The 13,636-nt window shown below is 41.0% G+C and overlaps 1 protein-coding gene across 4 annotated transcripts in view; it reads left to right on the forward strand.

The window, feature by feature from the left end:
* Positions 1–13,636, forward strand: part of ipo8 (importin 8) — a 107,072-nt gene that overhangs the window by 23,133 nt on the left and 70,303 nt on the right. For all 4 annotated transcript variants that reach the window (XM_078165282.1, XM_078165283.1, XM_078165284.1 and 1 more), the window contains exons 3-4: positions 9,330–9,486; positions 9,834–9,992. In XM_078165282.1, coding sequence (XP_078021408.1) covers positions 9,330–9,486; positions 9,834–9,992 — 316 coding nt within the window. The remainder of the gene's footprint in view (positions 1–9,329; positions 9,487–9,833; positions 9,993–13,636) is intronic.

The raw sequence follows: 13,636 nt of genomic DNA on the forward strand, positions 1-13,636 counted from the left end.
CCTCCACAGTCACCGGACCTGAACCCAATCAAGATGGTTTGGGGTGAGCTGGACCGCAGAGTGAAGGCAAAGGGGCCAACAAGTGCTAAACACCTCTGGGAACTCCTTCAAGACTGTTGGAAAACCATTTAAGGTGACTACCTCTTGAAGGTCATCGAGAGAATGCCAAGAGTGTGCAAAGCAGTAATCAGAGCAAAGGGTGGCTATTTTGAAGAAACTAGAATATAAAACATGTTTTCAGTTATTTCACCTTTTTTTGTTAAGTACATAACTCCACGTGTTCATTCATAGTTTTGATGCCTTCAGTGAGAATCTACAATGTAAATAGTCATGAAAATAAAGAAAACACATTGAATGAGAAGGTGTGTCCAAACTTTTGGCCTATATATATATATATATATATATATATATATATATATATATGTGTGTGTGTGTGTGTGTGTGTGTGTGTGTATATACAGTTGAAACCAGAAGTTTACATACACTATATAAAAAGGCACATAACCTTTTTTTTCTCACCGTCTAACATTAAATCAGACTAAACTTTTCCTGTTTTTGGTCAATTAGGATTACCAAAATTATTTCTATTTGCTAAATACCAGAATAATGAGACAGATCATTTTTTAGACAATTTTTTATTATTTTCTTGAGAGTCAGAAGTTTACATACACTAAGATTAGTATGCCTTTAAACAATTTGGGAAAGCCCACATGATGATGTCATGTCTTTGGAAGCCTCTGATAGGTTTATGGTTTATGAGGGACTGGTGCACTTCACAAAATAGATGGCATCATGAGGAAAGAACATTATGTGGACATACTGAAGCAACATCTCAAGACATCAGCCAGGAAGTTAAAGCTTGGGCGCAAATGGGTTTTCCAAATGGACAATGACCCTAAGCATACTGCCAAACTGGTTAGAAAGTGGCTTAAGGATAGCAAAGTCAGTGTTTTGGAGTGGCCATCACAAAGCCCTGATCTCAATCCTATTGAAAATTTATGGGCAGAGCTGAAAAGGCATGTGCGAGCAAGGCGGCCTACAAACTTGGTTCAGTTACACCAGTTCTGCCAGGAGGAATGGGCCAAAATTCCTGCAAACTATTGTGAGAAGCTTGTGGAAGCATATCCAAAACGTTTGACCCAAGTCATACAGTTTAAAGGCAATGCTACCAAATACTAATGAAATGTATGTAAACTTCTGACTCTCAAGAAAGTAATAAAAAATTGTCTAAAAAATGATCTGTCTCATTATTCTGGTATTTAGCAAATAGAAATAATTTTGGTAATCCTAATTGACCAAAAAACAGGAAAAGTTTAATCTGATTTAATGTTAGACGGTGAGAAAAAAAGGTTATGTGCCTTTTTATATGGTGTATGTAAACTTCTGGTTTCAACTGTGTATATATATATATATATATGTATGTATGTATGTATGTATATATATATATGTATATATATATATATATATATATATATATATATATATATATATATATATATATGTATGTGTATGTATGTATGTATGTATATATTACCATTATTATGGCTATATAAATGTAATTTATGGTGCTGTTAGATTGCTGTTACACCACCCCACTCCGTTTACAGAATGTGTGAAAGACGAGGATTTATTTTTTTACCTCAGTGAAAATGTTGTTTTTCAAAGACTACACGCCAACAAATATGGACTGAAGCAGAATCTTTTTTTAGATAAAAACAGCTTGTGAATATATTGGAAATGATTACGTAGATCTTTTCTTTGTTTAATTATTATTTTGAGGTTCAGACGGTACAACGTTCTGCCTGTCGCACGCAGCACAGCTTCATCTCATCTTCATCTGTCTAACAGATTCATGGAAGCAATATTTCACAAGATCTGATGCAAGACAAATTTGTGCGGAAGTGTATTGCATTCACTTGACAAATAAATAAAAATCTGTTTTATTGAGTATTTTTTTTCTGTTTTTCTTTTTTTTTTTGGAGTAATTTTTTTATTTTTCTGTTTTTTCTGTGTAATATTTTCTGTTTTTCGTGGTAATTTTATTTCTGTTTTTCGTGGTAATTTTGTTTCTGTTTTTCGTGTTTTTTTGTTTTGTTTTTCAGGGTAAATTTTTCTGTTTTTCTGAGTATTTTTTTCTGAGTTAAAAGAGCAATAGAACAACAGAAGCTTTCGGGGGTGCCCACCCAATATAATGGTGCCTATGATATAATAATTTGAGCCCTGCATCTTGAAATCTTTGCCATATCTTTGCCACTTTACCTAGCTTGGATTAAAGATTTCCAGAAATCCCAAACATTTACTGAAATTGAATTTCTTGAACATGGTAGACAAATTAAAACCTAATATCAGGAACTGGAAGTTGCTTCTCCTCTCAATGACTGGTTGTATCAGTGCTATAAAAATGGTTGCACTTCTTCACTCTCATCAAAACCTTACTATCTATTTACCATTGTCTTTCTTAAACAATATCCCAGCCACTGACAAAATTTTCCATCATTTATGACAGAACGCTTCCCCGCCACTGAAAAGATATCCTGGCAATCCATGTTTTCACTGTTATAAGACTGTTACGAGGGGTGCTGTTACACATCTTGTGAACTAGAACAGCACTCCCGTGTCCAAAAATAATCAAAGAAGATCAGCTGAAACCTGGAAGATATTGTTTACAGAAATGTAGCAGCCTGTAAACTGCATGAAAATGCCGGCTTTGACAGAAAAGTAATGCAAGCCGTGGAGATGTTGATGGACTCAGACGCTGCAATTCCTGTTTTGACCAATATTCTGAATCCGATTTGTACGAAGAAGCAAACGAGTTTGGTGGGACGAAACAGGATCTCCATGACAGTGACAGCAACACACGGACAAGATGATTACAGAGGAGAGGGAAACAGCAGAACACTGAACGATCACTGAACGTGGCAGCGTGTTCTGCTATACCTTAAAGACTATTATTTTTATTGTTATCATTATTATTATTATTATTATTATTATTATTTATACAGTTCAAGCTGACATAAGGAAATGAGAAAAAACAAAAAAGGTAAATGTGAAATTTATTTAGTACTTGAAAATGATTGTCTTTGACAAAAATGCATGTTTTTGTGTTTAAAAATAAAAGGTCTCTCCTTTAGTTTCATGTAAATACTGTTTACGTATTCATAAAACAAATTATTCTATGGGTCTTGAAAGTTCAGTGAATATGATCAAAAATGCTGGTGGTGGATGGCAATTATAAAATAATACACTGGTGTGGGACAGGTTAAATAACTCAATTCAGCTATCCTCTTGTTTGTCTGGGCAAACAAACCCCCTCAAATTTCTAAAGCCTACTTACAAAAGAATGAAAACAGAGGTTGCCTCATCATTTCTGTATTTAGGCATTTTTATGCCTCTCCGCCGGTGATAGCTGTGGCTACCTCACAAAATATGTTTTTGGCCATAACTCGAGAATTTAGTGCTAATTATAATACAACTTCACACAAATGTCCAATAGGATAACATAATGAAGTGATGATATTTTGTATCTAAAAGGTCGACGGTCAACTTCAACTTCAGTGTCATATTTCAGTAACAGAAGGGGAGACATTTGGTCAAATACTTAATTGGTGACTCTCATCTTGGGTGTCCACCTTGAAACTGTGCTGAAGAGGGTATGGTTTTTTTTTGGGTTTTTTTCTGGAAAAGTGGGGATTGCTCCCTCCAGGTCTGACTGGGTGGTTGCCCCAAGCAAAGGAGTTTAAGTATCCTGGGCTGAAAATTGATGGATGGATGGATGGATGGATGGATGAAAAAAAAAATAGAATATCACCAGACTTATCCTTTCAATCCAGTCTCTTTGACTCATGACGTTGTTGGATTCACTCAACCACAGATGATTTGTCATTTGTTAAACTCTAAACTGGACATGTGAAGGCTTTTCTCTGGGTCTTGTCATCTGAGGTGGTGACTGAGACTGCATGATCTTTGTTCATCAAAGTGACAAAGTACAGCCATCTCCACAGGATGCCTCACTGTCACACTGTGAGAGACCGCTGACTGGCTCAGACTCTGGCTTGCCCCTGAACCATCGAAGGGGGCACTTGCTCTACGGACTCTTGCTGCTCTTTCTCTTGAGCCGCTGACTGTCTCTTGCTCCAAAGATTCTCTTGCACTCTTTCTCCTGGACCACGATCTGCTCATGCTCACAGCAGGAGCAAAACCTGGTGAAGTTAGTGTGCCAAACACAAGGTTTGCACCTAACTTTCCAGCAACAAGGAGAACCAAGTTGAGTTACCACCCCAACGTCTAACTCTGCAAAGACACCGAGCTGCCTCCTGAGATCTGCAACAAGGACACAGCAAAGACGGCACCTGGAACCACAGCTCTTTCCAACCTTGATCTGCTGGCTAACAAAAACAGCATGCCACAAAGCAACTCTTCCCTCCATCCATTCAAGGATTGGTAACTTAACAATTGGGCATAGCATTACTACAGTTGTACAGGCTAAGCAAGACTGTTTAACTTTGTCAGTTGCAATTTAATGCTGTTTATTGAGTTATTGTTGTGATGGTTTGCAGTTAGTTTATTGGTTAGTTGGTTTGGCCAAAGCTAGGTGATGTTAGTTTGCTAATGCTTTCCACAGACAGAGTCTTGCAAGCCATGGACCGCGGAACGCATCTGAACAAGGGGGAGCCATAATTTCAAGTCACGCGGAGGGGGTGGGGGGGCATATGCATTGAAACAGACAATATTACTGATGTATTAAATAACGTTGCGGAGCACTTATTTTTATTCCGACGCCACACAGTCACATCTACAGTACACGGATGAACACGAACACATGCTTGCTCAGATTAACCCCTCTGATCCCACTCTAACATTCACACATAACAGGCCAAGCCTATTTACACATAAACGCACAGATGAAACTATAGCAAACAACAAAGTACATCCAGTCCACAACCACAACCAAAACTCATCTTGCTGCCTTGAATCTAAATCAACATTATGTTCATTATCATCACAAGTCAGCACTCATATCAGACTGATGTGCAGAGCCGCCTGCACACACACACACCCAATAACAAAACAAGCGCAGCTGCGCAGTTACTGAAAAGTAACCAACACCACAGGCCTATGCCTACTCCAGCCATACCACAGAAAATGACATGTAGGTTATGTAAAAAAAACTTACGTTAGTGGTCCTTGAACTTCCCGAAGACCAGTCTGCGTCGCTCATTTTGCTGGATGAATTCCTTTGCAACAGCAGTCATGTCCACTTGTGCCAGAACATCCCGGTGTATGTGGCTGCACATCAAGTCATTAAGCCTTCTCTGTGTCATAGTTGAACGCAGGTATGTTTTGATACGGCGAAGTGTTGAGAAAGATCTTTCAGCTGATGCTGTAGTGACTGGGACCGTGAAAAACAGTTTCAACAGTTTGTGCACTTCTGACTGTTGTTCTTTGGCCACAGGGACAGCATTCATTGCTTCACTTATAAGCCTTACTGATGTTTTTTCAGACTTAGTTTGAATCCCTGATGTCTTTATGGTGTCTGGCAACATGCTCAACTGTGCACGCAGACTGTCGAGGTCAAAATCCTTTGCGTATAGGGACGTTACAGAAGACGGGAGCGTCACCTGTTTGCCAGAGGCCGCTGCGACAAGCAGCTTTTCCATGTCCGTCACAACCCCAAAGTCACTCTGATCAAAACGACGACTCAGTTCATTATTCAGCAAGTCCAACATCTCAAAGTATTGTTTTCTGTAATGCTCTGATGGGCTCTCAAATGCATGCTCGGTATCCCCGCCCCCAAGCCGTTTAGGGAGTCTGCGTTGTCTTGGCAACTGTGGGCCTTCTGTCAAATCTTTGGAGGCTTCAATCACTGACTTGAAGAAGCTGTCAAATGCTTCATCTGACCTCTGTCGCTGAATAAAAGCTTGCGTTACGGTGACTGCACTCTGTGCGTCTTGTAGCATTGTGTTAGTGGCTTGTAATGTCTTGGACAGCTGTTCAGTTGGATAGAAAACCAGATAAGCGAGGCGCAGACCGAAATAGGTGCTGAATTTTTCAAACATGGCCAAAATGCCTCCAGATTTCCGACCGCATTCATCATGGGATTCTTCTGAAAACTCTTCCATTGCAATGGCAAGCACAGAGTAATAACTGTCTTTAAAGCGCCAGTTCTCACTGTCCATCGTGTTGGACAAAGGGTTCGCAGGTTTTGTGTGTCGGGTTTCATTTCGTTTTTTAGTGACTGAAATGCATGGTTTCGTTTGGGGGATTGCTTAATTAGGTGTGTTACATCATTCACAATATCCAGTGCATCTCGAATCACTGTGCATTTTTTCCCAGTGTCTTGGAGGCATAAGTTTAGGCAGTGTGCCAAACAATGCACAAATATAGCTGCAGGATTGTGCACTTTAAAGCTCGCAGCGACTCCCTTCAAGTGACCTGACATGTTGGCAGCGCCGTCGTAAGCCTGCCCTTTGCACAACTCAGGCAATATATTGCACCGTCTCAAAATGTCATTTAGCACAGTGAAAATTGTGTGTGCATCTGTTTTCGGCAAATCAAAAAGACCCACAAAATCTTCAAGCACCATGTATGTGTCATCCACCCAGCGAAGTACAGTAACAAGCTGTTCTTTGTTAGCAATGTCTCTGGTTTCATCCGCGAGTATGGCATAATATCCATCCCGAATAGGTGACAAAACCTTTTGTAAAACATCAAGCGAAGTCAGGTGGATCATCTCATTAACAATGTCATGACACATGTAATTCTTCTCCTTGAGCCACCATTTGATATCAGGACAGTCCTCAGATCTCAGCTGCATCAGCTTATACAGGTTACTGCACTGTGGGTCGTTACCGTCTATGGCTAAACCTTGGCCGGCCAAAAAACTCAGAGAAGTTAGTTGCTTTATTAGTATCTCTCTGTTGATACTCTGGTTCGCTTGTAACTGGGTATCTAGCGTGTGGCCACACTGGACTGCTGTGACACAAACACCTGAAATTGAGCCACACACTCTCTGTGATGCTTGCTGCTGGTGTGCTCCTTAAATGTCGGTATAGCATTTTTCCAGTTTTGAAAACCATGAATGGTGAAAGCAGGCTCCATTTTTTTGTTAATCCCCAGGCCTTTGCTTGCACAGCAACGACACTGCGTGCAGTAAAGTTTCCCACTCGTTTCACACAATGTCAGCCAGTTAAAATCTTTGAACCACTGATATTGAACTGATCTTGCTCGTTGTGAAGACCCAGTCCCCTGTACCTTTTTGGTTTTCATCAGCACAGCAGGGTCGTGTGGTTGATTTGGCTTTGTGATCCCCGCAGCACTCACTTGTGCAGTGGCTTTCGGTAGCTTGGCTTGAAGAGCAACTAGCCTCGGCTTGGCAGGTCGCCGGAGTCCGTGGTGGACTTCGGTTAGGAACAGATGGAGATGGACGCTCCGGGTCTGTTGTTGAGGCCACAGTGGAAACTGGAGTAATTTCATCATTTTGTTTTTTCTGTTTACTTGAAAAAAAAAACAGATATCGACTTCTGTCTCTTCATTTTCCCAGATGTAGCTAGCGCAGGTGCCAGCCGTTAGCTCGGGACGCTCACTAATGACGTATTGATAAACAATGCACTTGATAGGCACACTAATATCAAATCAAAATGCAGCAGTCAGTGGGAGTTTTTTTATCAGCAGCAGTTGGTGAGAGTGAGTGAAGGTGTGTGGTGACTTGGCTCATAAAAACCCAGATAGGCTACAACTTAGGCTTTTATTCATATAAAATAGTTTGTCAGAGTAGAGCCCTGCGCTGGACTGTTTTCTTCATCCCGCTCCTGCCCGCTCCGCTGAATTTCTGACCATTACCGCCCGCAACCGCAACGTGTATGTCCACTCCCGCCCGCTCCCGCAAAACTCTGAGAATTTATGCCCGCACAGTAATAGAGATGCATTGATTTTGTGTCTTCTCCCGCTGTGATTGAGGTTAAGGCAAGCCCGGCGCCAGGATGAAGTTACTGAGGGGGCGGTTAAAAATTACGAGGGGGCAAATCTTTATTATGCAACATAGGTTCACACAGTGAGTTATAAAGAGCGCGCAGACGTGCGTAATAGTCGCCCGTAATGACAGCTTGTCGCCGGTTAAACACAATAAACTGCACATCTTCTTTCATGTTTGTCTCATGACAGATGGAGCTGACAGACAGACAGACAGACAGGTTGAGCAAGCGGCAAATTGGTATGAAAGCTGGTTCAGGGCATATTCGTCCATTTATGAATAAATATGGAGTGGAAACGCGCATGCTGCATGTGCACCAAGTTCCTGTGTTGACATTCTGTCGCGAGGCTACATCTTCTTCTTCTTCTTCTACTGTTTAATGGCGGTTGGCAAACAGCGAATTGACCCATTACCGCCACCAACTGGTGGAGTGTGGATCAAAATGACTATTACACCTATTTGCTTTGGGTCCCGGCGGGACAATGCAGCCCTCTATGTCAGAGTACAAAAGTTACCCGGGCCATGGCCCCCCTGGCCCCCCCGGTTCCGCGGTCTATGTTGCAAGCAACTAAACATCCTCTGCACTAACCCAGACCCTTTGCAACACATATCACATTCACATAGACTCACTTACGAATTGGCTTTCAACAGAGCTACACCCCAAAACGGCAACTCAAAGTTCCTGCTTCTTTCCCTTTGTCTTTGTCCTGACCACATGGCCAGGCAAACCTTCCCCGATCTGAAGCCATCTTTGAGTCGGCCATCTTGTAGTTCTCTGATGTCAGCCATTTTATATGTAGGCCAAACAGCCCTTTGTTTCACACACCAGCCTTTGTCTGTCTCTCTCTCTCTCGCACACACACACACTTAAACACATTTGTGTGTTTCATCTGCTTTGCTGTCTTTATGAATAAATATATTTGGAATCATACCTGCTGTCTGTTTAATATTGCACAAGAGTGAATGAATAGTCAACTTCTGCTATGTCAAGAACTCTGAACTCCTTCAACCTACTATTAATATGGTAATTTTGGTTATGGTTATTAATTTAACTGTTAATCAAAATTCTAAATTGATAGTTTAGTGAACTTTATGAGACTGATATCATTAACTGGGTATCATTTTTTCCTTCTTGGGAAGGTGATTTAATGTAAATTAAGTCACACAGTAACATAATTAATAATTATTGTTAATAATTATTGATTATATCAAATAGCCATTTTTATATTTTAATTGGAGATCTATTACGAGGTCAGGTCTGTGTTAAGGCATAGATCCCAACAAGATCAACATGAATGAGTACAGTGCAAAATTATGTCTGTATGTGCATGTTTGCCTGACTCCCTGACTCTGTGTGTAGCTGCCATCTACTTGAAGAACATGGTGAGTCAGTACTGGCAGGACAGGGAGCCATCTCTGGGCGAGGTAGTCTTTCCATTCAACATCCATGAGAATGACCGGCAGCAGATCAGAGACCACATAGTGGAGGGCATCATCCGCTGTCCAGAGTCCATACGGTACACAGACTGAACACACACACTCACATGCAAATCTCTTTCCATCTCTCTAATCGCTGCAACTCGTCATTACTGCCCCTGTTTTGACAAAGTAGGCTACGTGACTTTTTGTCATGCATTAGCAATTATCTCTTGAGAAAAGTAACATTGAAATCTGTAGACTGCCTCCATATTTCAATATTTCAATGAAACACTTTATTTAAACTAAATACAGAGTGTTTCTGCTTTCCTGTATAATTTACAGAGAGCACAGTGGGATTCCTGAATGGTATGCAGACACTTCATAGATAACCTTGCTTTACTGATTCATGCAATAAATGACTCCATGTGTTTTGCACCCTCTGTAGTGCCCAGCTAACCATGTGTCTGAGAGCCATCATCAAGCATGACTTCCCTGGCCGCTGGACCACCATAGTGGACAAGATCGGCATGTATCTGCAGTCTCACAACAGCGGCAGCTGGTACGGCAGCCTGCTGGCTCTTTATCAGCTGGTCAAAACTTATGAGTGAGTAACCTGCTAATTTTCCTCTATACCACCTTACCGCTCTTAACATCCTTCCTGGGGAGCCCTTACATCACAACTACAGGTCTAAAAGGAGGGTGGGCTAATAATAATCCTCATAAGGCTTAGGTAACCACAATGCTCAGAGAATAATTCTATTCTCAGCTTTCAAAGATCTGCAGTGTTTCCACAAAAAGTATTCAGACTGGTGGAAAGCTTTAAGTTTTATTTCCACATACAACAAAAATAATCCATGTCAGGAAGCAAGCCCAAAACAGTTCCTCTGCGTTTTGTACACTACAGCCCAGTTTCCACCAAACACTTTCAGTATAGTACCTTTGGAACCAAAAGTAACCTCCTAGACATGGTATCTAAACCCAGGTCTGTTTAGCGTTTACACCACAAACAGCAAAATGTGGGTGGGGTTGTTGTCACCCACTGCTCCATCTCGCAATCGCTGTATTTCCTCATCACTGGTGACACAGAGGGAAGTCTGCACCTCATTTATCATCCACAGAACGGGGTTACACGCCGGCAATTTCAGTACAAAGTACAGACCGGACTGAGAGTCTCTCTCAATGGGATATTTAAAAATAATAGGTTTGTGCATTTAGTCTTCTCCGGCAAGCACAGGGGTTTAGTGTTGCCATAGCCCACAGGAACAATGCTTCGGGACACTATTTTTTTCCAAAAGAGACAATAAATGGTTGAATGGTTGAAGTTGTCATATTGAAATTTAAGGTGTGCTGATGGATTCACATCGTCAAATAATGCACTGAGTAACTTAACAAGTAAAAGTTCCACCTTAAAAGTTGCCAGCAGTCGGCCCAGTGAATTAAGTTTTTCTTAGTTTTTCTTTTTTTTCTTAGTAGGGATGCACCGAATATTCGGTAACCGAATATATTCGGCCGAATATTGCAAAAAAACACACATTCGGTATTCGGTGGAATAAGTTAAAAGCAAGGCCGTATAATAGCGGCGTGTTTTGATAACACAATCAAACGGCCTGCTGTGACGGGCGGTATAAAATGTCGGCAGTGTGGCGATCCGTCCGTCACGGCACTCGCATTTGCGACTAAAAATAGTTTTGAGCGAGCAAAATAGGCTTAAATCATTCAGCACGCTGTGCGAGCAGCCTACAGATTTCAACCAGCAGCAGAAACGAAAGGCGAATCCCACCGATTGTGGGTTGAACGGGGGTCACAGACACAGACAGTAATGTTAATGTATTCCTGTCAAATACGGCGGCAATCGGCTTACCCGGCGATGGAGAAGTCGGTTCCAATAATATCCTCTTCTTGGCGTGTGGACTGCCCAGAAGTACCTGAACAGCCGAGCCAGCCGAACACAGGTATGTGATGTGTCAGAGGAGAAACGAGCCTTTGACATTTCTCTCTTTGTGGCAGTAACAGTCCACAAACCTCACCGCACTTTAGGGACTGTTCATTACTTATCAAGGGACTGTCAGTGGAGGAGGGTGGCTGGTTGATTTTTATTTTATTTATTTATTTTATTTTGATCCCCCCTATGTTAATCACTTATTGATGCTGTTTTTGAAGTATGAATAAGTCATAAGTAATTTATTCCATTGAAATATCATTGATATAGAAAAGTGATTTATCTTTTCATAAATGACAAAAGGCACATCTGCCTCATTTTCGCTGTGGTATCGTGATACTACTCAGAACCATGATATTTTCATTGGTATCGTACAGTGGGTCCCAATTTTGGTACCGTGACAACACTAATCTGGAGGGGGTTCATCTGCAAAAACTAATGAAAAACTAAACAATGATATTTGGTATTCGGTACTCGGTATTCGGCCAAGCGTTTAATAATATTCGGCTTCTGCTTCGGCCACAAATTTTCATTTCGGTACATCCCTATTTCTTAGTCATCAGCTGCTGCAAGAGGCAGCAAAACACTTTTTTTATTTCATAGTTATAGTTTACTTATGTTTGTAAGACTTGCCTCGGTATGAACAGAGGTTACATAAAGCCAGCTACAACTCGGCCCTGAGCAAGAGTGACCATCCTCTATTGACCAGTCAACGGACTACAGTGTTTCTAGGGCCACCTGTTAGTACCAGATCTGTGTGCTAGGTACCCCAACAGAGGGGTGACCGAGGACGGTACAGAACGGTTCCATTGGTACCATCCACAACTGTTCACAGTGGAAACTTTAAAAATGTGTACCACACTGAACTGAACCATACAGTACTGCTTGGTGGAAACGGGGCTTCTGTGTCAGTCCATCTCAGATGAGCTCGGGTTCAGAGAAATCAGTGATGTTTCTGGATTTTGTTGATATATGGCTCTCAATGCATGCCATCCTAAACTCTGTGAGTGAAGGGAGTGTGTCTAATTTCAGGATGTGTTGTAGTGCGTTCCAAGAGCTTGGGGCATCATAACAAAAGGCAGTCTTACCAATACTTGTACAGACTCGAGGAACTTTGAATAGTAGCAATTCAGCTGAACGGGTCATGTCAGTGCCTGAATTCCACTCCAACAAATGTGCAATATACGGTGGTAATTTGACTAGAAAGGCCTTAAAAATATATAAAAGCCAGTGCCTCTTGCGCCTTTCCTTAAGAGAGGGCCAACCAACTTTTTCATATAGAACACGGTGGCAAGTATCATATTTATCACCAGATATAAATCTAAGGGCTGAATGATAGACCGATTCCAGATGCTTCAAAGTTGAGGCAGCAGCATGTCTATAGATAATATCACCATAATCCATAACAGACATAAACACTGCTTCAATTATTACTCTTCTTGAGAGCACCGGGAAACAAGATTTGTTTCTGTACAGAAAGCCAATTTTTGGTTGCAACTTTAAAATAAGTTTATTAATATGATATTTGAATGAGAAATGCTCATCTAGCCAGATGCCAAGATATTTGTACTCTGTGACTCTCTCGATTTCTGAGCCAGTTTTGGTGTATAAATGCACACTATTGAAATCAGTGTTTTTGGCTCGGGTAAACAACACGTATTTTGTCTTATTTGCATTAAGAAGTAGTTTATGTTTGATTAGAGATTCTTGAAAAGAATTAAAAGCAGTTCGTAAGTTATTGATGGCTGTCTGAACAGAATCTGCAGTACAATATAAAATTGTGTCATCTGCATAAAAATGGGTATGACAACCAATTAAAGAAGGAATAATATCATTAATATAGACAGTAAAAAGCAATGGACCCAAAACAGACCCTTGAGGTACACCTCCACTAACTGACAAAAAATCAGATTTTGTATGGCCAAGCTTAACACATTGACGCCTGTCAGTCAAGTAGCTCTGAAACCATGCACATGCATTTTCATCCAACCCTACTGCATCTGATTTTCTCAAGAGCAAGTGATGATTGACTGTATCAAATGTTTTAGACAGATCTATAAAAAGAGCAGCGCAGTGATACCTTCTGTCTAATGCCAATATGATGTCATTTGTCACCAGTGTGATTGCTGAAATTGTGCTATGGTTGGCCCTGAAACCATAGCATATCCTCTCTGCAAAAAACGCTAACAGAGTCTGACTTTTTTTTTTGTTTTCATAATCAAGACACAAACTTCATGCAACATATTCAACTAAACAAAAACAGGCATGTTAAGTTAGGCAGATTAGGTCCCCTTGTAACACGAGAGATC

Source organism: Epinephelus lanceolatus, chromosome 23, assembly GCF_041903045.1.
Source record: "Epinephelus lanceolatus isolate andai-2023 chromosome 23, ASM4190304v1, whole genome shotgun sequence".
NCBI classification, from domain to species: Eukaryota; Metazoa; Chordata; class Actinopteri; order Perciformes; family Serranidae; genus Epinephelus; species Epinephelus lanceolatus.